This window comes from Solea senegalensis, linkage group LG15 (assembly GCF_019176455.1).
Source record: "Solea senegalensis isolate Sse05_10M linkage group LG15, IFAPA_SoseM_1, whole genome shotgun sequence".
Taxonomy (NCBI): Eukaryota; Metazoa; Chordata; class Actinopteri; order Pleuronectiformes; family Soleidae; genus Solea; species Solea senegalensis.
Genome location: NC_058035.1, coordinates 16,921,206 through 16,945,621, shown reverse-complemented (window position 1 = coordinate 16,945,621; position 24,416 = coordinate 16,921,206). Strand labels below are relative to the sequence as shown.

General features: G+C 41.7%; 1 protein-coding gene across 7 annotated transcripts in view; it reads left to right on the top strand.

The window, feature by feature from the left end:
* Positions 1-24,416, top strand: part of LOC122781650 (girdin-like) — a 67,615-nt gene that overhangs the window by 5,464 nt on the left and 37,735 nt on the right. For all 7 annotated transcript variants that reach the window (XM_044045512.1, XM_044045511.1, XM_044045510.1 and 4 more), the window contains exons 3-4: positions 9,837-9,945; positions 23,454-23,523. In XM_044045512.1, coding sequence (XP_043901447.1) covers positions 9,837-9,945; positions 23,454-23,523 — 179 coding nt within the window. The remainder of the gene's footprint in view (positions 1-9,836; positions 9,946-23,453; positions 23,524-24,416) is intronic.

Below are 24,416 nucleotides of genomic sequence, written 5' to 3'. Positions count from 1 at the left end.
TCATTCAGCAGTTTGGCAGGATGAATGCTTCTTGTTCCCGCCCGCCCCTGCGCTGTTGGTGTATAAACACAAACACTCCCTCAGTACACAGCATACAAATAGTGTTACTTTGTTTCTGTTCACAAAGACCAAACAGAGGCAGAATAATAACATTACTAACAACAACAACACTAACAAAATAAGCCAACTACTCTTTATGCTCCTCTGGAAGTTTAATTCAAGTTAGTCCACATGGACTGGAAGTGTTTACATGTGGCAAGAAGGGTCTCGGTTTGGATCTGTTTGGCTAGAATGGATGGAAGTACAATATCTACCCTTTTTAAGGAGGAAATTGTGACGAGACAAAGTTGCTGTCTTCAAAAAGATCCCAAACATTGGCATTTTAAACTTCTTTAATGCAAAATGAAAAGAGTCGAGAGAGACACTGCTGAGGTCACTGAGGACTCTGAGGTTTGTTTTGACTCGCGTGGCTGGACCTTAGTTTCCCTCACCCTCTCTGTTCTGACAGCTTTAGTGTTACTTGGGATTACTCTGCTTGTGATTGACCCAGTCTTGCTAAAAAAAAAAGGCTCTGGCTGATGCTCGGCCTCCTGTCAGTGGCTGTTTTCTCCACTCGGAAAGCATTAACTGTTCAACACTGAGGTTCTGTGCAGTGCAGCCTTAATGGAGGCTAAAACTCCCCAGTCAATGGACGCCAGTGTGGCAGAGATGTGTGTGCACACACAGAGTGGTGAAAATATAAACTCACACTTGCAGTTTTCCGGCTGCAGAAACCTGAGCTTTTTACGGGTGATGCCAGCTGTTGTGCTTTAAAAGCTGTGGTGTTGCTGTGCGAATGGCTGACGCTGAGACAGAGACAGAGACATAGCAGACAGGCTGGCAGCAGTTGTCATCGAAACAGAGAAACAGAGAAAGAGAGAGAGAGGGCGCAGGATTATCTAACGGTTTGGTGACACCCAGATGGCACCGTGGCCCCTCCTCCTCCTCCTCTGTGACTGACATTACCCAGCCAATTAGATTTCCTCCTCTGTGCAGTCAAACCAATTAGTTCTCCCACTCACTGAGTGGGGGTCAATTAGATTTTTGTCACAGTGACAACTGTGCTGCAGACTGTTGGGGTCAGTTTGTCCTCCACTGTAGGACTGAAGGATGTGTGTGGAATCATGAGTTCAGTATTTACAAGAAAACCAACAAAATACCGTCAAAATATGATCTACTATAATCCAATGCAAGGACTAAAACTTCATGACATGAAGTGGTTTTAAAATGTATGTATTACATATATTAACAAAAATAGAATTGATTTTGATTTGATAACAATTACTTGTTCAGTACAGTGCAGTTGGACCTAATTTGTGTAAGATATTTAAAAAGATAACACTATAATTATTATAGAGAAGAGTATAATTGGAAGTTATACATGTTTTTTTAACATTTGCTCCCTGTCCATTGTCAGTAATGTCCTTTTGTGCAGGGGTTTTCTTTCAAAGGGTAAGTCATGGTCAGTGTCATGTGTAACATCTGGCTGATTGCATGCCAGGAAAAGGGTGCAATCAATGTCTAGACTTTCAAAATAAAGTAGAAGAGGAATAAATTAGCATGTTCACCTGGGCCTTATGTTTCCAGTCCACTGATGATTGGACCAGATAAAAAAAACCCCTGCATTTATTTGACCGGAGCGTGAATGCTGATTTTTATCCATTACAGACAGAAGCCAGATGTTCGCTGGTGTGTGTGATTTATTTATTTATTTTTTTCAATGGTGGAAAAGTGGCTTTAAAGCCTCAGTTGGCAGGATTGCTGGAAAATCAGTCGATTATCTAGTTTCATCTGCATGATACTAAAATACCTGAGCTCCCTTTGTCACATGAGCACGGACAGACCTGCTTGTTTAAATATGCGTCAGATGACACGTGACATGTCACTGCTTTCTTTTACATTTGGCTTTGTTTTTAAGGATTATTTGAATTAGGAAGTAACATAAATCACCTTTTGTGTAGAGAAGTGTGTAGTGGAACAGTCAGTATAAACTCTCTCTCTCTCGAAACTACCCTGTGATCCGATAGGTCAAAGCCTCTCGTACACTACTGATGTAGTTTAGGCTGTAAACCTATGAGTGCAGAGGAAGTGCAGAAGTGTACTTCTATTCCAGATCATTTTAAACCACACATTTTTGATCAATAATGCAAATAAAACCATGCTTTTCATGAATCTATGTGCACCATCTCAATTCCTTGAGATGATTTGTCAAAAATGAATTGTTTTTGAATGCTAATGGTTTTAAAGTATAAATGTGAAGAGGTAATATATGAACTACAATGCGATTGCTGTTATTAGGGATGCATGATATTATCAGCAGCATATTATTATTATTTTTATTGGATATTGGCGAACACACCAAGATCTGCCCATATGACCAATGACTACAACACTAGGCTAAATAGGCTGCTACCTCCTTGACTTCTATGCTGGTGTCCTCTACAACTATTATTTGTTTAATATTTATTTATTTTGCTCACTGAAGAAAATGTATGTACATACGTCAGCTGTGACCCGACGAGGCAAAATATTGTGTTAATTTCACTACAGAACAGAATAAATGCCATCTGCAGTTGAGTCAGTGAACATGGATCTGTTAATAGTAACCTCTGATTTCAAAGCCTGTTCTTTTTTTTCCTCAAGGCCAGATACAGTAAATCTCCCGTGTATGATAATCTAAACAGGAAATGGTCCTCACTTTGCCTGTCATCATGTTCTTTCATGACAGAATTTCAGAACTTTGAGGGAAGTCAGTGAAAGATGTGCTTCATGTTTCACCGTGGTTCTTTTCTGTAGTTGTAAATTGTCGGACACATTGTTTTATTCTCCGGTAAGCGTTCCTTTAACACATGGACGTACATTTTGCCTTGCGTCGTATGTCTCTGCTGCTCTGAGGTTAAATCCGGAGGTGCGTTAAAACCACTTAGTTGAGTCACGTCTTCTATGTTTTTGTTACAAACGTGAATTCTTTTGAATGAAAAACTACCATCTACCATCTGTTTGAGAAGCGTAGGTGATGATAAAGGTGGAGATGCAATTAAAGAAACAAAAACATTATCAAGCTTCTTAAAATGTAATCAAGCAGGAGCCTAGACAGTGAGTTCATAATCATGTCAGTATATCTCCATCATCTGTTTCTCTTTAAAATCACGTCGCTCCCTGGTTTTCTTCTTCTTCCTCATCTGTGTCTCTGCTGTTCCTCACCTCGCCTGTCCTCCCTCCTCTGTGTCTCCTCTGCTTGCCGAGACCTTTGTTGGTTGTATTTAATGCTGGTTACAGCAGGACATAGTTGGGATTCCTGCTGGAGTGGAGAAAGCAGGCACGCAGAGCTGCTCTCACTGCTGCTGCTGCTGCTGCTCCTCAGTCTCTGATGTCCACGGTTCTTTACACCAATCATTAATCTGCCTACTGTCATTATCATCTCTGTGTCACGCCATTCTCTCAGTGTCGTGTCCAGCAGCAGGATGTGTGTTTGTGTGCATGTATGAAGTCAAACAGGAAGCAGCAGCTGTGACCTTCGGAGGACAAAACTTTAACAGGGCCGTGTTAATGTGAGGCACTTGAAACCTCAGAACCAAGGACGTGAACCCCTTAGGGACGCTTTTAGGACTTTAGGCACTGGTTTGCTTTTAAGGTCAAAGTCGATAATGACGTCTAAAGAAATGTATTCTCGCAATTTCTGGTCTTCATGTGAAGCATGCATCAGGAAATGACACAGATATGTATTATTTATGGACATTATTATGATTTACACAAACTATTTACATCAATCTAAGAAGAGACAGGGTTTTACTTATCACTGAATTATTATATGAAACAGCTGTCTCTTTCTTTATGTGACTCCATGTTGTGTGTTACTCTGCTGTTGCTGCTTTATGCTGATAATGCAAACGCAGCACTTCCTCCATCTGTTGCATGTTATCGGCACTTTGGTAGCTCAGGAAGTATAATCCCTTCTCTCTGGGCAAGTTTGTTGCAAAACGCATCTGCGGGAAGTTTTAGATTCTCATTACCTGAAGATTAAGAGCAAAGCAAAGTTAGAGCAGTGTATGTGTTAAAAAGAGGAAATCTGAGTCTGGTGCATTTAGCTTATTATTTAGGAAAACTAATTACACATTTAAAGTTGACAGGAGTAGGTTTAGCTGCAGTTCCTATGGATACAGTAGCAAAGGGGAGGAATGGGAAGAGGCCTCCAATGAAACACGGTGACAAAGACGGGACAGCGAGAAACAAGGCCATGAAACGTCAAGATGAGGAAACCGGGTGATGAGAGCCGCATACCAGCAGTCAGATCCTCACTGGTCTGTTTGCAGAATACAGTTCCCAGAGGAGATGGGTGGAGGAGGGGGAGGTGCGTGGGGCTGAGAAGTTTGTGGGATCTCAAAAAAACATACTGTACCTGTTGTACTGACAAGTCAACATAGTACTTAGTGCTTAGATACTTTATGTTCGTACCCTGAAGAATGACACCAACCGTAACTTAAATTTGTGTTTGTTGACCTGCAAGTGATCATGTCTATTTTTGGGGTGAAGTGTAGGAACTGTTGCCTCCTTAACACAGACAGATCTTAAACCACTATTTGCCAATCCTAATCCAATCAAAGGGTCCGCTCATCATCAAGCGCTGCAAAAACCTGATAACGACCCATCCATTTGAATCAGGTGAGTTGGAGCAGGGCACCGTCTAAAAAGAGGACCAGGATTGGGAAACACTGCTTTAAACAGAGATTTATAGAGATTTTTACAGTTCAATTCTCAGATTAACTGAATCCATAGCATCCGTCCAAGGTGTAAGGATAAAAATGAGTTAAAAAAAAAAGGCAGTTGGTGTGTCAACATGAGCTCCAGTATAACAAGGTTTGATTGTAATGTTGTTAGAAGGCAGAACTTTAATGATTCATATTGTCACATAAACATTTCATCAAATGTAATCTTGTTCTCCAAGTGTTCATAATTTGATTTACAGAGCCACATTATTCTTGAACCACTGAGACGCACGCGTGTACGACCACGTTTCTTTGACTATTAGCCTGTCGACTTATAAACAAACACTACATTTATAAATGTAATGCATGAGCTGTGTAGGGAAATGGTTTATTAGAAGTGTGATGTGAGCAATTAAGCTGCACATGATGAGCCAACAGTTAAGAAAAGGAATGTTTGATGGTGTGTAACGCTGTGAGTGAATAACGGCTCATGCGTTTGAATTTGGCGTGTGGATATGTTACAGAAACACACCCACATAATTACCCTGCACTGAACTGTTAACCCTGGCATGCTTTCTAAAACAAGCTCATCCTCATCCTGAGATTCCTCTTACTGGAGCAGTTTGGCACGCGTGTGTGTGTGTGTGTGTGTGTGTGTCACATATGGAGACATAAACACACTCTCAGCTGCTGTGTTTGGACAGTACAGCTCATAAGATCAGTCCCCAGCACGTGGCCAACTAGCGTGGTTTTTTGTGTGTGTGTGTGTGCTTGGTTGCCCATGCTGACTTTAATGTAGCCTGTCATATGTAGGTTACCACTGCTCCCCAACCTGCCCAGCCTATCCCAGCCATGAGAGGAGAGGAGAGAACCTCGGGCTCGACACACAGCTGCATCATCTATCGGCATCATCGGCTTATTGACTGGCTGTCTGGCTGCCTCTGTCACTTGCTGAATATAGTTGCTTGCCTAGTTAATCTGGCTTTCTGTCTGTCTAGACCTAATCTATTTTCAAGTCTTCAGTTTACTGTGTCAGCAGGAGCAGGCAGCGAGGAAATAAGCTGGATTTTTGACTCCTCGCAGCTTTTTAAATCACCCCATTAGTTTCCTGCTCCTCCACGGTGTTTGGGTGCAAGAATGCAAAATGGAGGCAAAAAAGGGGGAAATTGGTCTTGTTGTGTCTGCCATGTTATTGGCTGACAGACAGTGATGGAATGTGTGAATGGGCAAACATTTTCCTTTGCCCCACCCCATTCACCACATCACCCTCCTTGCCCTGACAGGATTACGGTCTCCTCTGTGCTTCCTAATTAATGAGTTAAATAGACCCCCTACTATGTACCTTCAAAGGGGGGGGAGACAATGTCACATGACTTCATTTAGACTCCTATTAAAAAGAACCCTGTGTCCTTCTGATTAGCATGATTTGTGCGTGAGTGCCATGAGGTTATTTCAAAGACCAATTAACACGTCTCCACTGCAGCCGATCGACTCGAGACCTCAACTTCTGACCTTCTGCTCTGTCACTTTTCAAAGTCCGCTGTGTGACATTCAGAGGAGGTTAATGGCAGAAATGGAATATACTAATCATAGGTCTGTGTAGAATCGTGTATAATCGCTTTAAAATAAAACATATCTGTTTGTCATAGCCTTAGAATTAGCCTTTTACATGTACTTTAGGCAAGGATGTGGTTTTATGGCGGCGACCTTCTTGTGCTGCCGTGTTTCTACAGCAGACCCAGAGGACTAACTAGCCAGAGAGCACGTGTTTAGCATTTTGAAGCGGAGGCTTACTACAGAAATGAGAAAGAACTTCATCCTTTCTCACATGTGAAGAGAGGAGGAATCCTCTGTTTGTTGCAGCCTAATCATTGGCTGTCACTAATTCTTACACACTTCTTTGAACTTATATATATATATTAGAAATGACATTAGAAAAATGGTCAGCTGCATGATGAAGTGATGATAGTCCATCAAAAAGGCCCTAGTGACCATAAACATCCACCACATTCACTGTCCCTTTGGAAAATGCAGACTCTTTACCTTTGACCTCTTTTTTTATTACATAAACTCTTTATCAGATTCTGCCTCTGCTGTATTTCACACTTTAACTGTACAGAAGCAGATATGATCATGGTTTGCTGAAGTGTAAGGGCACAGATGCAGACATGCACACACACACACACACTCATGCATGACTTCACATGCACTCCACTCCACATGCATGCACAAGCAGCCAGGCGTCTCCTCCCCCCCTTCTTGGAGCATGTTGACCCTGTTATATAGGTCATGCGATGTACATGCTTTGAAGTCTGAGCCGTGTGTAATAAAGAGAGAGTTTCTCTTTAATCGTGTTAATGTAAAACTTACGCTGGTGTTGTTGTTGTTGTTCTTGACAAGCCCAGAGTGAATGTTTCATAAATGAATGAACAGGGACGTGTTGAGGGTTGATTTTTGCTTTTTTTAATTTTTTTATTATTTTCTGGGTTTGATGTCTATTTTCTACCCTGCAGGTATTGTTACCTCTGCCAAGATGATGTTTTTTCTCACGCCATTTGTCTCGTCTAATGACATTTAAGTCTGTTAGTTTTGGCTTATGGAAGAAATGATTCCATTTAGGTTGTGATCTGGATCATCACTCGCGTGTATTGACCCTGTGAGCGTCGTGCTCCGAGTGCTTTCACGAGTTTCAAGATGATTCAAGCGACCTTGATTGTATAATCCAGCAGTTTTGCTCTGCTCTGTGTAATCATGTCCTGTTGTCAACTGCAACTGTGAATACTGTCAATTTATAATAATAATAATAAGAAGAAATACTACAGTTATATTGAAAGAAATTAGTGGCAAATTTTGTGTTGAATTTTTACAGTAAAAACGTGAATGAAAACATTGATTTAAGTACTAATGGTTTGAGGTTTGTACTAAACAAGCATATAAATAAAATAAAAGTGTGGGTCAGGAAATCTCTCTCTCTCTCACATTGCTCCATTTACAAATGAAACATTTCCTCTGTTGCTTTTACACAGTGTTTGAATTTATGTCATTTGCTTCTATTAACAGTAGTTATGGGATCTACGTGGAAAGCACAGTCTTTCTGCTGTTGATGTGAATAACAGTAAATCTAGAAAAATGACACCGTGTAAGTCGATCAAGATGTGACAGCGTCACTACTTATCAGCTACTTGACGAAACCTTATCAGTACTGTTGTGACAAAGCAGGAACACTAGCTTAACAAATCGGTATTTCCCCGGGCGCATCAGTAATTATTATACTATGTCCACGTGTGTCGTGTTTGATAACTCTGTGTAATGTTTTACTAACTTAATAATTACCATTTGAACATAATGTTAGTTTATTTGCACCAATTATTGAAATGATGTCACTAGACTGGAAAAAGATTTGACGTGAAATGAGCATTGATTTCTTTATTGGGTTTGTTTTTGAGAAGTTCTCTTTGTTAATGTGTGGAATGTCTGCAGCTCACTACAACATGTTGACACCCGTGATAACGTCATGCGTGCTGCTTTATGAAGACCCTCAGGCAGCAATCATCAACACACACACAGCCTCTCTTTTCTGTACATCAACGGGAGAAAAAAGAGAATCATGAGAGGATTATTGACGTCATGCAAATGCTTCACACCGATGTTGACGTGGATTAAACTCATCAAAGTCTGTGATGTGACTCGTCGGAGACGAATCTTTGGCGACAACTGATAACGGATGTGAAGGTGCAGCTTTACGACTCGGCTGTGTCTGTGGTTACTTTACTTTAACATGCGTAACACAAGGGTCCATTGTCGGTGTGCTGCTAATGTTTTTGGTCAAACACGCTCCCACCCCACCACACAGTGATGTAATTCAGTGTTGAACTGAAAACCAGCCAGTGTGGAACACACTTTCAGCCATGCACTGAAGTCTAGACATTTTCCTAAAAGACATCCAGGGTCTGTATGTGAGAAAATAAATGTCCTTCCAGCCTCCTCGTCAAACCTCCTTCAAAATGTCAGAGACAGCCTATGCGAGAATAAAGCAGATAATTCATAGTTTGTTAGGGGTTTGCACTATTAGCCAAAACATATCAGCATTTTGTGGGACATAGATGTTAAGGATAATGAGATGATAATCCACAAAGGCACAGAATGAGCTCAGTTTGGTTAATTATGTTCATAAAAGCAAGGGATTTTAGAAAAATGGCACAGAAATCCATTGTGAAACCTTCTGTAGTTCAGTCCATGAATCAAATTTAGGAAACGTTGTGGGTCTAAAGTGGTTTGAACTCATTTCTCTCCACCACCTGCACTGGCACCATGTCATTTACCATGTAAGTGGTAACAGTATTTATGTTCCCTGTGTTGTGCTGGCACCAGGGCTGGTGGACAGGTATTCTGGATACTAGCCTTTGATGACGATTTTGCTGTATTTATCTAATCACTGTCTCGCTCATTGTTGTGAATAAAAGCTATTCTGTGTCGTTACGTAAGATCGATTGAAGCTGAGCTTGCACAGGGTTCAATGTGCCATGCTGCTTTGGGGATGCATGAGAATGTGGAAAGGAACCAGTTGGGGTGGTTTGGACACCTGGTAAGAATGCCACGATGTGCCTCCTTAGGGAAGTGTTCCTGGCTTGTCCAACTGGTAGGAGACCTAGGGGCAGAGCAACTAGACGACGAGGTGGAGAGATTATATCTCCTTGCTGGCCTGGGAGTACATGAGCATCACATGTCAGAGTTGGACGATGTGGCTTGGGAAAGGGAAGTCTGGAGCCCCCTGCTAGACATGTTTGACAATTGATGGATATCTGATTTATTTTATGACATTTTAGTGGAAGCAGAGCTTTTATTCTAGTTTTATTTTATCCATAAAACTACAATTATACTATTAATGCAAGAGATGCTGCACATATTGCACACACCTAGCGAGTGTCCTCCTCTCTGCTCGCCCTGGGCACCACCCCTCGCCTCGCCTCGCCTCACCTCAGTGTTCCAGACGTTTCCTTGCTGTTGTGTCAGACTCAGACAGTCTCCTCCTGCTGCATTGTTCAGATGGTGAACTTGAAAAATGACCAGACCTTTTTCTAATCCCTGCAGAAATCCTAAAGCCACGGTGCAGAGGACCAACAAGAAAGTGAACAATGACCCCACACTGCGCATCCAGAACCTTTCTATTCTCATCAGGCAGATCAAGGCCTACTATCAGGTAAGGCTGAACTCAAATGCAGCATCCACGTAGTTCACAGTCCACACACGCATACCAAGGTTTAACAACAATCCTCTACCAACAGTCTCCGTACTAGTTACTAGAATCCACTTGTCAGTTCTTTACTGTGTGCGGCTGTGTCTCTGGATGTGAAACCCGTTGAGCTCAGCAAACTGAACCAGTGTGATTCACTACAGTGCTGTAACGGTGTCTATAAACTGTGACTCTGATGAGCAGGAATTGAGCGTGACCTGGCACGCTGCTGCGACAGTGCAGGAATGTTCTCATGGTAAAGCAGAGACACACATTTCCTTCATGTCAGGCTGTGACCCACATCCTCAGGGCCTGGTTAAATCATAGAATTATCAGGAATAAAAAAATATATGAAATGTGAGCTTTTAGTCAAATCGAATGACTTGATTTTATGTTTCATGTTCTTTATTTAACAGCTGTTAAAGTCAAGTGAGGTTTGGTTTAATGCTGTCTGTCTTAATCTGGTTTTGCTTCATTTCTAAACATCCTGTTAATCACTCCCGGGTCATCTTATTTAAACAATCAGCCTATTGTGTAGACTTAGACAATATAAGCCTACAAAAGCTCCATTAGGCCGCCTCCAACAGCAGAATGATCTCACAGAGTCACAGGGTTAAGCACTGAGGTGCTGGATGATGAGATGATGGCAAGGGTCAGAGGTTTATATCTACAGTGTCTCTTTTTGTCCCTGCATCAGTCTGTGCACCTCTCAGCCACACAGTTGTTCTGCCTTTTGTGTCCTCTGTGTCTCCCTGAGACCACCTACACAGTACAGTCCCCGCTGTCCTATAGCTTTGTGTCCGTCTGTCCCTCTTGATGACACTTTAGGGTCATAAACATTCACTTAAAGTCTTTCCACGACTTGGTGATGGGATGGACATTTAGTAATTACAGCAGTGAGTGTGTTGTGTTGATGAAAACACAGAAAAGAAGCGTCGAAGGGTCGATGTGACGCTCCAAACAGCTGTTGCTGTGGTTACCTTAAGTTAGCGTGTGACGCCTGCAGGATGTCACACTGGGGGCGTGGTCGAATGCTCGACTCCACCTTTGCTTTCGAAGGTTGAGATCGTTAAGTCGTTCCGATTAATATTCAATTTGCTAATTTTTTACGCTAATTATGTCTAGTAAGAGTTCACGTGTTGTGATCAAGATTGCCTGTTAAGCGATAATTCAAGATGTTTGTATTCAAGTTTAAAAACTCTTTGCACACTGGAAAACCAGGTTTTAGTGTTACAGCTGTAGTGAGTGTATTACAGCAGTCAGGAAGCATTTTTCCTGTCTTGCTTTACTAGCGCAATGTTGCTGTTGCTGGTTTGAACGTAGCAGTATTATGTTTTTTCTTTTTCTTTTATACAGTAGGTGTGCATTCATTGTTCTCCAGCTTGGTGTCAGTGTCTGTGCGTATGAGTCGCTCTGTGCTTTACCCCTGCACCATATGTTAGTGGGGCAATGGTGACTGAAACTGGCTTTGATATATTATGCCTTGGGGATCTTCGGTTTTTCCCTTACTTGGTTTGCCGTGTATCGGTTTCACATTTCCAGACTGCAGACATATGGATGAGTGTGGAAGCATTGGGGTCTTAGGTCTAATGGATTTAACAGGTTTTCAATTTACTTTATACTCTGCACTTTGAAAAAGGACTTGGACTGAGTGGAGCCCTTACATGGTTGGTTGCTTCAAGTGATCCAATAAATTGATCTTGCTTAAGATTGTTGTAATTAAATTAAGTAATCTTATATCACAGAAACTCCCCTTGCACAGACAGAAAACGTTGGGGTCCTGGTTGCAGGAACAAAAATCACAATCGAAAGTGAGAAACCAGTGCACATTAAAATGACTTTAGTTTTATTCTTGAGCATCTTATATTACATTTGGTCAGAAAACGGCATCAGGGCAACGTTATTACTTTGTGCCAACAGAGCACAAACACATCAGGTAACTATGTTACTGAGAGTGATGCTGTCGTGCTTCACTCACACACACACATGGATTCTTAAATTGAATCACTATATTCACTGTGTAGGAGGAAGAAGGTGGGGGAGACCTGATTGAATTGGAGCCGAGAGAAAACTTGTTAATTGACCCTTTGAACCATCACTTACACTACATTCCCCACCGGTCAAAACAGCCTTTTAATCATTGGTTTGAATGGGTTTTTCACCAATGGGGATGTGTTTAATCAGCATTCAGTCCCAGATAAAATAGCTCTGCAATGCATGTAGGTTTTTATTTATTGACCTTGGCTACGATGGGAACGCAAGACCAGGGCGAACACGTCAAATTCTTCTCTGCACAATTTCCCGCTCAGTACTATGACACACGTAGCTTTTAGCATGGCACCATGCTGCAACTGGCTGGAAACCACCTTGTACTGTCGAGCTGAAAGGGGAAGTCTTGCCCCCTAACGGAGGCTGACACACTTCAGAATCAGAATCAGAATCAGAAGAGCTTTATTGCCAAGTATGATTTGCACATACAAGGAATTTGTTCTGGTGACATAGGTGCATACAAGCATACAAAGTTTAAAAAAGAAAGTGAAACAGTAAGAAGTTAAGTGAAACAGTAAAACAGTAAAAGTTAAGTGAAACAGTAACGTATTGTATATATACACAGTATATAAATGTTTTTTTTTTTTTTTTTTTTTTTTTTTTAAAGATGAAAAAGAGCACTACAGAAGAGCAGTAAAGAGCAGTACAACTGGGCAGTAAGTGAGTAACAGTGAAATATTCACCAGGTGCAAAAGTTCACGGTAATGACGTTAATATAACGCATAAAGGATGTAAGATAATGTGACATGTAGAGGCAGAGGAGGAGTGTGAGGAGTCAGAGTGTCAGGGGGGCGCTCCGGGCCTTGTTGATAAGGCTCGTAGCAGACGGGAAAAAACTGTTCTTGTGGCGTGAGGTTCTGGTCCTGATGGACCGCAGCCTCCTGCCAGAGGGGAGTGACTCAAAGAGTTTCTGTCCAGGGTGGGAGGGATCAGCCATAATCTTTCCTGCACGCCTCAGGGTTCTGGAGGCGAACAGGTCCTGGAGAGATGGAAGATTGCAGCCAATCACCTTCTCTGCAGACCGAATGACACGCTGCAGTCTGCCCTTGTCCTTGGCCGTGGCAGCAGCGTACCAAATGGTGATGGAGGAGGTGAGGATGGACTCAATGATGGAGGAGTAGAAGTGCACCATCATTGTCTTTGGCAGGCTGAATTTCTTCAGCTGCCGCAGGAAGTACATCCTCTGCTGGGCTTTTTTGATGAGAGAGCTGATGTTCAGCTCCCACTTGAGGTCCTGGGTGATGATAGTTCCCAGGAAGCGAAAGGAATCCACAGTGTCAACTGTGGAGTCACAGAGGTTGATGGGTGCAGGTGAGGCTGGGTTCTTCCTGAAGTCCACGACCATCTCCACTGTCTTTAGAGCGTTGAGCTCTAGGTTGTCCACTTCCATTCAATAAACCGATTGCTGACTAATGCTTGTATTCTGGGACGAGAGCAGTTGTCCATTTGGATGTCAAAGTCATGACTGTGACTGGCATTGGGAATGGTGTTAATCGTCTATTTTAAGCACCTGTGTCTGGGTTTAAACATCCCGGTATACCTGCCAATTTCAGTGTGAAAGATGTTTTAGTTGATTATTTATTTTATTATTTTTCCCGAGACTTTGTTTCTCTCATCCTCTGATCACTTACTCTGGCTACTTTTGTGTGTGCGTGTGTGTGTGTGTGTGTGTGCGTGTGCACTCGACAGAGAGAGAGAGAGAGAGAGAGAGAGTTCAGATTGGTTGTGTAGGAGGGAGTTGATGTCTAGACGGACTTTGATTTCACGATATGGTGTACAGATCAAGGCTGAACAGCTGGAAGTGTGTGTCTTATGATGGTACTGAACCATTTCTCTATGTCATACTGTGCCATCGAAACAGACAAAACAGGTGCTGCATTTTTCTGCTCCTGCGTGTGCAACGTTACCTCTTCCAGTTTCTTCAGAGCAGCGTTCGGGGATTGTTTCCTTTCTCTGGTCAGTCCAAATATATGCTCTTTTTAATTCAGTGGCCTTGGCCTCCGCCAACTGAACCAAAATTCTTTGTGCTTTTTCAGGCTTTTCTCAAAGACTCCTAAGTGAATCCCTTTGTCCTAATTTATGAAAATCAGACTCATAACCTCTCTTGCCGTTCAGTGTTGAAACATCTCATTGAGACCGATGTGAGCACCTTAAGCTTTAGCTTCATATGTCTAAAAATCTGTGACCATTAAATGGCTGCTTTTCATGGCCAGTTTGTTTGACCGCAGGCTGATTTAGTAACATTTTTATCTCTGCTGCCTCCTGTAAAAATATAACAGCTTTAGATGTCAGCGTTGGTTATAAGAGCGGTCTTGTCCTCTCTTTGCCACAGCTTTGGGTTTGGGGTGGGGTGTAAAAGGCCTGGGATCTCTGGTATGACTGTTTAAAGGGTAACAGAGGACACCATTCATGCGGAGCCGGCCTGGACCCAAGCGATTTGCAGAGTTCTTTGGCGTAGTTTGTAGAATGCATGACAGGTTGTCAGGCCTTCTGAGGCTGTTTTTGTCATCATCTGCAGACTGTTTGATCACAGACGAGGATATTTTGATGCCACAGCAAACACTGAAAAAACATTTTAACATTAAAAACAGTTTTAATGTTAAAATCGCAGCATAAAACCTGAATAACCATGAGGCTTTTTTTCCACCTCCTCTTGAAAAGGCTATGAATGATTGTGTCATAGTCATTTCCCCGTCAATGCTCTTTGAAGTGTTTCATGAGATGAACACGACTTAATGTGTATTACAGATGGTTTTTGCTTCTGTTTTGCAACACAGAGGTATCATGCAAGAATCCTTCGTATGAAAATATGTGTTCTTAAGCGATTAAAGTTGATTTAGTGGTCCATTAATACATCATAACACAGCATTAGAGTTTCTATCACTTAATTCCTCTGCTGACAAAAATAAGACTTTCCTCTGATGATCCTGAAAGGAAGACTTTTCAATCTTGAAAACATTGCAGTCAGTATTTTCATCAATTACATGTATACATTTATTTGGTGAAGATACTGTTAGTCAACCACCCAATATTCCAGCTCTTAGCACTTCAACACATTGGATACTAGCAGAGCGAGAAGACAGCAGCTAACTGGTGCCAAATACTATAAGGTACCAAGACCTAAAAAGTCCTGGTATCCTTCTCAAAAACGTCTAAAAAAAATCAACTCAGAAAAACTTAAAAAAACATAACTAAATGGGTTCAATGTTTATAGAAATAAAGCAGACAGTGAGACATATGTGTATGTACAGTGTCTTATTTACATCATTTGTCAAATCAGGGAACCTACTTAAACCACACTCATGCAGTGTTTTGTATTGGTATTGCAGCAACCATTTTAAGTTAAGGTCACTGTATCTTTTACATCACCATTAAATTGGTAACAAAAAATTCTAAGAAAGTCTTTGATATTGTGAACTCAATGTTTCAAGAACATCTTTATGGAAAGTACAAAATTCATAGATTTGGAGATCGAGGGTCAAAGTCATGGCATTGCAAGAAAATTCAGATTCTCTGATACTCTAAACATTAAAATATATTATTATTAAGTTCATTTTATGTGTTGTCTGTGTTTTCATTGTTGACCCAAAGGCTCTGGTCCTGGGCCAGAGTGAAGCTGAAACACAAATATTCATACGGTCAACACTGCCACACTTAAGTCACACGCAGTCACGCACACACACAATGTGCTGCAACAGCTGTGGATGGTTGTTCCCGTTATTACAGCTTATGCATGCATTTGGTGGTTATTTTCATTGTAAAGTATGTCATTGTACAAAATAGGTTGTAATGTACATCTCCCTTTAATCATTCTGAAAATCCTCGCTGTCTCTCTGCCTTCTGTCAACAACGCTCATGAGTGAATCAGTTTAGTAGGGCATGTTCCTGTTGCTGCAGGCTGAGTCTGTGTTTTCATGCACACTCTCATGCTGCTTCATCTAAAAGTCCTGTTGATGGTGATGATGATGATGATGTAGCAGCTAACTAGCCTGGCTTTTAAATGCAAATGTAATCTGACTGCGCTGATTAAGGGATTTTGTTTAGATTGAACAAAACTAACGTAATTCTTTTTAAACCTTTGAAACAGCAACTGTAACAACAACAGTCTGAACACCGACTAAACACAGTCATACATTGTGATTTTTCCCGGGTTTCTGAGCAAATGTCGTTCCAAGTGTCATTTATCTCCCCTGGTGTTAGTATTAGTTCCCCGCTGTAAACAAGCGCTCACTCGTTCCGCTAGGTACTTGTACACACAGTGGACATTGTGACTGTTTCTGGGCTTCATGTGGAGCTCTGCTGCCGCTTGCATCCAGAACGACGCACCAATCACATCATATAATCACAGCCTCGAACGCTGGCTTACCAAAATAACAGTGTGCCTGGGACATGTCTGTGAGGGTTCCCTCTGTAGGTTTGTGCACAAGAAAGAAACATGTGAAGAGGAATTTGTGGCAGTTATGATGTAGATTTGGTTCCCGTACTCTAAAAGGGAGCTATTTTAGGCACGAGCAGAGCTGCTGTATTAAGGGGAAGCTTGAAGCTGTGTTCTTCTTTTCCATCACTGAACCAAACAGGGCAGAGGCTTCAGTCTGCAGTGGTAGCAGCTCTGTGGTGAAATAACAAAATCCAGTTTTTGAAATTCAAACTTTGGACTTTACATGTGTGTGTATATGTGATCTTTTTCCTTGCGTCCAACTGCATTTAGTCTCTTCTGTTAAAATAAACATAATAGTTTTTATCAGATGTAGATATACATTTTCTTCTTTGAAGAAAATAAATAAACGTAAAAAAATAGTTGTAGGAAGTCAAGGAGGTAAAGGCTAATGTTGACGTCATTAGTCATCATGCAACCCTACGCTAAAGTGGTTTGAAGGCTTTTATTTTGTAGACATGGATTGGGTTACAACAATTAGCAATTGGTTACTAACTCAATTGTTTTGATAATCAGTTTGAGTTCCATAAAACAAGACACTTGATAACATGAGGAGTGGAAAACGTCAATCCATGTTTTTTCTTTTTTACGACGTTTTCTTAAGTTGACGATAAATCGATGATGAAAATATTTTGGAAAAAGTGAAATTGCTGTACCAATTTTGGCATTCACTGACATTTACTCTTATTCTGCTCAGTACTTTTAAGGCCCAGGGTGTAAAAATGAGTAACATTCAATGATGAGACTGCGTATTCTAACAAAAGCAGGAGCTCCTTCACTCACCACTCTGCCAATAAATCCTCCTAAATGTTACATACTGGGTCTTTAAGATGAGTTAAAAACAGTAGATGAGAGGGGTTTTTTTGTGTGTGTGTGTGTGTGTGAGGCTGAGCCCTGGGGTGATGTGGCGGGGGCTGAGAGGTTGGACCTCCTCTGCCCACCTGCCTCCACCTTTTGAGACGAGCAGCAGGATCAACTCGTCCACTCGTTCAGCCTCGGGGCTAAAAGCTCTCGAGCTGATAGATAACAGCCGAGAACAAAAGAAACTGGGGACTAATGGGTCGTTCTCTCCTCCTCCTCCTCATGTAAAACATGATCTTTCCATCTGGACAGCAGTCGACTTCGACTGCTGTTCTTTTCTTGTTGAGTTTAGTGTTGAGCCAAGAGCAACTGGTGACACATCGAATGAATTACTTGTATAGGAAGAACATAGTGTTATTGTTATTGTAAGTGAAATTTGCACAAATGCAGAAGTTAGTATAATAGTTGTTTGAAGAACTTGCAGGACAACAATGATCTATAATTCTTTTATTTTAAAGATTGTGTAGTAGAAATATGACCTTGGCATTGTCATATTGACAGATGTGTTTTACCATTCTCGTAACTGTCCTTAATGTCTTTAGTTCTTCATAGCGTATCATGGTATTCTGTTTGTTTGATCTTAATGAGAAAAGAGAAATGGTCTAAAATAGAAAAACAGACTTCCTCATTAAAGATATGATAATTATGAACAATGGAACATCTTAGTGCCGGGTCATCCTTACTATGGTCTGTGTCTGCAGAGTTGTACTTTACATGCTTCTGTCCATTCTTAGACAAGGGTCTGCGTCAGTGATACTGCATTGTCTCTGTCTGTATGTGTTGACACTGGTGGATGTGCTCATATAACCTCACTAGCGTTTCCATGGTTACCGTCTTCTTTGTTGTCACTTTAGATCAAAACAAGCGCGCTGTGATTTGGAAATGGGCTGATTGTGAAAGTTACTGTCACACAGACCGTAGCAGACCTCGGCTTGTACATGGACGTGGAAAAACATAACCTGACCATTATGTGGTTTTCCTTATACTGTACATGTTTTTATTTTAAGTTGACCTAAAGACAGCTGCGTATTGTCAATCTTTGGGCTCGTTGTTGTTTTCTTAAAATTTGGGAAATTCTAGTTGTCGAGTCTAAAGAAGGAAATGAAGAGGAACGCTGTTAAGTTACCCATGTGACACGCTATCGAGTGAATGTGGGCCTATTACAGCACTGAATGGTCCATTTGCTTTAATTTGCGATCATGAGGATGTAGTGAAATCTGTTAAGTGGTTTCTGTGTTTTTGTTTGATGCGAGAGGAAGAGGAAGCCGACTTCTTCCCATCGTCGGCGGTAATGTTTTTCAGCAGGAGAGAAGTCCGCAGTGCCATACCCAGGAGAGAGCTTCTGTGTGTGTGTGTGTGTGTGTGTCTGCGCGTGTGTGTGAACACTGATGTACAGTACGTGTCAGCTTCACTAGCACTGGGAGAATAAACCCCTCTTCTCGTTTCTATGGTAACACTCCATTTCTGCGGCATGGGTGTGATTCAGGCTTTCAGGGTTCAGGCAGGAAAGCACCAATAGAAACATGCACACACATGTACTACACACACACACACACACACACACACACTGCAGCACAATTAGTCCCCTGTTACAGCTATGCCAGTAGCGGAACTTGTGTTTGGTTGGTTAAATGGGGGAAGGAGGTGTGTGAGTTTCACACACAGGGCTCCTGTGAGGCAGAAACACAGCAGCCTTATAACCTTTCCACTGACATCACTTTCATACACACTCTTTCATACACATGCTTCCCTACTCATAACACCACATGCCCTACTAACCTTGTATGTGTGTGTGTGGATGCTGTCTTCTATCATAGTACAAATCTTAACAGAATGTCATCTGTCCAGTCAGCAGCCGTCCACTCGCCTGAATCTAACCGATGGAGTGAATTCCATTGTGTTGAGTGACGTCTCTTTAATGGACATCTCATATGTCTGAACGTCTCTGAGGGATGGAAGAGGAGCCAGTGTTGAGGAACTGTGAATCTTGCCCCGGAATCAATAAAACAGCAGTGTAGTGTCAGGATGGAAGGATGGGAGGATGGGGGGATGGGGGGGTGTAAAGGAAAGATCTTGAGAGGAGAAGGAAGAGAGAAGGAAAGGAGACGGCTCAGCCATGCGTGCCTGGAGTGAAAAATGATGGGATCAAAGCTGCATCTCTGTCCTTCTTAACCATCCATTCCGCTTCATCTGCATCATCACTCACGTCCTCACCATGTGAATGTTGGCTTCTATTTGAATGTTGGAACCACTGGCTCTTCCACACACGGCCCATGTGTTCCGATTAGATTGTGACTTTTAAAGACTGACGCAGTGGAACGAGTCGAGGGTGTTTGTGCTGTCACAGCTACCTCGAAAAATACTCACCGCTCTCTCCGCATGAAAGCTGCATTAGCACGTGTGTGGCTGTACATGCGCGTGTGTGTGTGTGTGCAGCAGCAGCAGCAGCACATTGCCATGACAGGCTCAGTGTGGAGTGGTGGCTGCTCTCATTTCCTGCAGTGTCCATCATGTTTTATGTATGAGAGCTAAGCCGTTGCCAGTTAATCCGAGAGGCATATTAGGCTACTGTAGTTTAAAAGTTGGTAACCTGCAGCTAATCCCAAAAATACGTTATTCCACAAATCCCTAAAAATACAGTACACTCAACTGCCAATATATGAAATGTGCTGCAGTAGAAGCTCATGCATGAACCAGTTTTTCATCCATTCATTCATCTTCTACCGCTTTGTCCTCCACATGAGGGTCATATGGCAAAGGGCTAAATGCTAAATGTAGACCAGAAACAACACCATCTGTTTCTGTAAAAAAGTGTTAACATTCACTCTTGCATTCAGTATAACTTAATCCTGGAATCCCGGCTGTGTGTGTACCTACGGTGATAACTTGGAATGTCATTACTGTAACTTTGGGTGGTTTCACAGTGCTTGCACAGAGGAACACTTGGTGCCATTAAAGGGGGACAGGTGTTAGCACGAGTCGAAGGGCAGCAGTGGTCAGATGAGGGACAGGTGGCTGTGGATAGGGTGTGTGTGTGCGTGTGCATGCTCTGTGAGTTTTTGATTTAATATTGAATATTTTTATTATTAGTAATAAAATGACACACTCACACATTCACCCTTAACCTGTGGGTAACAGCCACATGTGCAGGACTATACAAATGACACTTAATCTACACAAAGATAGAAAATGCATCAACAATCCCACATTCTCACTTCACACTTTAACTCATGGAAACCAGTATTATGGTGAATATTAGTGATACTAGTCACAGTTCTTCATGGAAATTAAGACACACACACATGGACCCATATAATCTAAGCAATTCTAATTCATTATCGCTACATTTGCGTACTTCCGTAGCCCAATTTGTAATTTGTCTTCGATGCTAGATTTTCTATCGTTAACTGTAAAGCTTTCTGTTTTTGTTTTCAAATAGAATGTTTGAATAATCTGAATCTGCTTTTCCTGCTTGACACTCTGTCTCTCTGATGCTGCTGCTGGCCCGTTTGCTCTTTTTGATTGAAATGTTTTGTGTCAGATTTGGCTCGGCGTGGCTGTCGTGAGTTCTCTGTGGTGAATCGGTCGCCTCTCTCTGTGAGACGCCAACTGTGGCTCTGTGGGCTGATTATTCAGTCTGACGCTTGTTGAGTCAGGCCGCCTCGGTGCTCAGACACTCCAGACTGCCACTGATATTAGTCATTGCTGTTATTGTGATCACAATATATGACTTGTTGTTTGTTAAATATTTGTTAATATTTAACATTCTCCACTCACAGAACCTTTAGTTGAGATCTGGTTGATAGTTCCTGATCTGAGGTAGTTGTGTCATACATTTACTGACATGTTAAAACAGGGCTGGGCTTTTTCTTCCGTCGTGTCTATTGGGGTCAGTGCTCTCATTGCCACTGACGGGAAACCATGGCAACCACACTCCTGACCTAATAACCATCACTGCAACCCACAGTTTGACCTTCACCTCGGGTCACGGAGGCTTCTGAGTGTTTGTGTACGCTGTAACGCACACTACATGATGACAAATCGTCACAGTTCGACACATCTTGTCGGAGCTCCATGTTTGCCTGTGCCTCTATCTGTTTGGAACCAGATGTGAGTGATCTGAGGCAACATTTATCTCCTGATTCTCCACATCCTCCTCTGTAAACGAGTGGTTTTCTGGTTCTGCATCAAATCAAACAGACAACAAAGGTTCAGACGACCGCAGGCGTCGCACTCGCCTCTGCTGCCACCACTGATATGGCAGATTTAACACAAACTGTGGCGTTGACTGTACACAATACATTTTACCTGGTGTGGAGACACAATAGCAAGGTCGTGGGTTTGTGTACATAAGTATATATAGTATAATATAAAAGAAGGAACTGGATTATGTTTTAACAACATTTGTATGAAAGTGTTTTTAGTAAAACTGAAGCTAAAGAGTTAATAAAACCTTCTAAGAAAACATCTGCATTGATGTAGAGTTAACTTGTGTTGGTTTATGACTGTAATTAATGTGTCACGATCCTCCTATTCTCAGAAGCAGGGAATTCCAAACATATAATCAAAAAGAGGACGCACACATACACATGCACGCACACCTTTAAGCATGTCAGACACTATTTGATGCCATGAATATACTTGAAGATGATAATATTAACCATACAAAACATTCAAACTAGTAACTGTTTTTTATTTTGTGTGTGATTTGTATATTTTTTGGACAACATCCCCAAAAACTAAAAAGTTTTAAGTCACATTTAGCACTGGTGCTCCAATCTCTATGGCTACAGTGTGATTTTGAAGTAGTTGAGAAAAGGAATAAAGAAAAAAGGAGAAAGCCCCAAGAAGGTGTGGAAGGTTCAGAACACAGTTTTGAATTAAACCTGTTTATTTTGAGAACGCCTGTAAGCGGTGCAGATGTCGGACTATTTTTAACCAGTGAAAAACCACCCAGTGATGTCAGATTTCCTGCCGTTTTACCTCTGATGAGGTAATGCATGTATAGGACAGATGGTTACAGTGAGGGGGGGGGTCCTCTAAACCCCTCACTTATATAAATAAGCCTCTTTGTCATTTTCAGAAATAACCTGCATAAAATAGTCAAACTAGACTGCAGAAATCATTATCACTGGAGTCCTGGCTTATACCAGGAAACTGGACCACATCACACCAGTCCTCAGATCACTGCACTGGCTTCCTGTGTGTCAAAGGATAGATTTTCAAAATCTTACTCTTTGTCTACAAAGCACTCAATGGTCCTGGACCAGAATACAACCTAGACTTCTTAGTTTCCTATGAAGCATCCAGAGCTCTAAGATCATCAGGAACAGGTTTACTGTGTGTTTCCCACACCTGAAAATACCTGAGGTCTGCTCATTTAAATCAGGCCTGAAAATATAATTATTTACTGCATTTAAATTCTTAAATAATCATCTTAGTTATCAACTCATTCTTGTCTTTTAAATGCACTTTTATTTCTTATGATTACTATGACTATTTGTCACGTCAAAAGACTTCAGTATATCATTAATAACATGAAGTTCTGAGGTTCTGCCCTCTTTTACCCGCTGCGTGTGTCTGACCTGTATGTGACTGCTGTGTTTCTGCACATGCATGTTGTATCTGCTCTTGAACCGCAGCTCATGGTTTCATTTTGGTTGATTGACATGTGAAAGGAGGCGGGCCTTGGGGCGTAACCCACACCAGCAATTTAACCCACGTAAATACCACTGTCACTTACACACACACTCTATAATCTTTTAAAGTTTTCACTCTAACTCCATTAAAACCTAACACCTATAGGCCTGAAATTCTCTGCCACTGTCTTTGATTGGAGGTGATGTTACAGTTAAATGTTGTGATTACAGTGTTGAGTTCCACTGTCGGGCCTGAAGCTGTGTGGAAAAAAAGTTGTGAGAAACTCTTGAATTAAATGCTGAGGTCTTACATGATGACTACTTATTGGATTTATTGGAGTTGCAACATTCCAGTACACTCTGAATGAAGTTAAAGTAAATGTAAATTATGTCATAATTTTCTTGTTAATAATTCCTTGAAAAATACAAGCAATGCCTCTTTCTTACGTTCTCCTCCTGATGACGTTCTTTTATTTGTATTTGTGTGACAGGAGAGTCTTCAGCAGCTGGTCATGATGCCTTTACCAAACGTGCTGGTGCTGGGCCGGAACCCTCTCTCTGGTAAGTGTCTGCTACCAAAAATACAACACAATCCAGGTTTTACTGCTACTGTCCTTGTCCCAGTGCACTAACACGAGCAGGTAACCCCTTTATTCAATGTAGTGTTTCTACCTCGGCTATGCCAGGTGGAGATATGTCCCCGTTTCAGCTTGTTAGTATTAGTTATGGCCCTTTTCCACTATGATCCCAGGTCACCTCGACTCACCTCGCCATGGCACGGAGCACAGACACTGGACTGAAGGGTTTGTGATGCCGTTCGCGATCTAAATACACCAGACTCCTCTGTTAAATATTAGGATTTTAGACATTTCCCCTGGTAATTGTTGGAGATTAACTGACATTTTTAGGATTGTTAAGTCTCTGATCTACATTTCAGCATTGTTCGGCTTGATTCTTGTGTCGGACGTCTCTTCCTGTGACGGTGCTCTGACCAATCAGTGGCAGGCAGGCTAGCGACTGAGCAGGTACTAAAAAAGTACCTGGTACTACGTACTGTGCTAGCGGAAATGCAACTTAGCCATGCCGTGCCATGCCGTGCCGTGGTGCAGTGAGCCGATGGAAACATTAGATTCCGGTAGGGCTTGGCTTTATGGCTTGAAACTCATGTTGCAGTATAATTTGAAACATCTTGCGGCAACAATATGAGTTGCAATATATTCTGGGGTTTGTGCATCTGTGCTCTTCACAGACCTGGGCATACAGTGTGGGCATTTCGGCTTCTCGGTTAAGCACCACATACCTTCGATCAAGAGTTTCAATCGTGGCCACAAAGATGCTTCCCTCGTCTCAATTTTAATTGTTGTAAACAGCGGGTGTAAACAAGAATATAATTTGAAGCCCAAATGTATAAACACACTTTTGCTTTTGCTGATCAGATAATCTGTTGATAACTG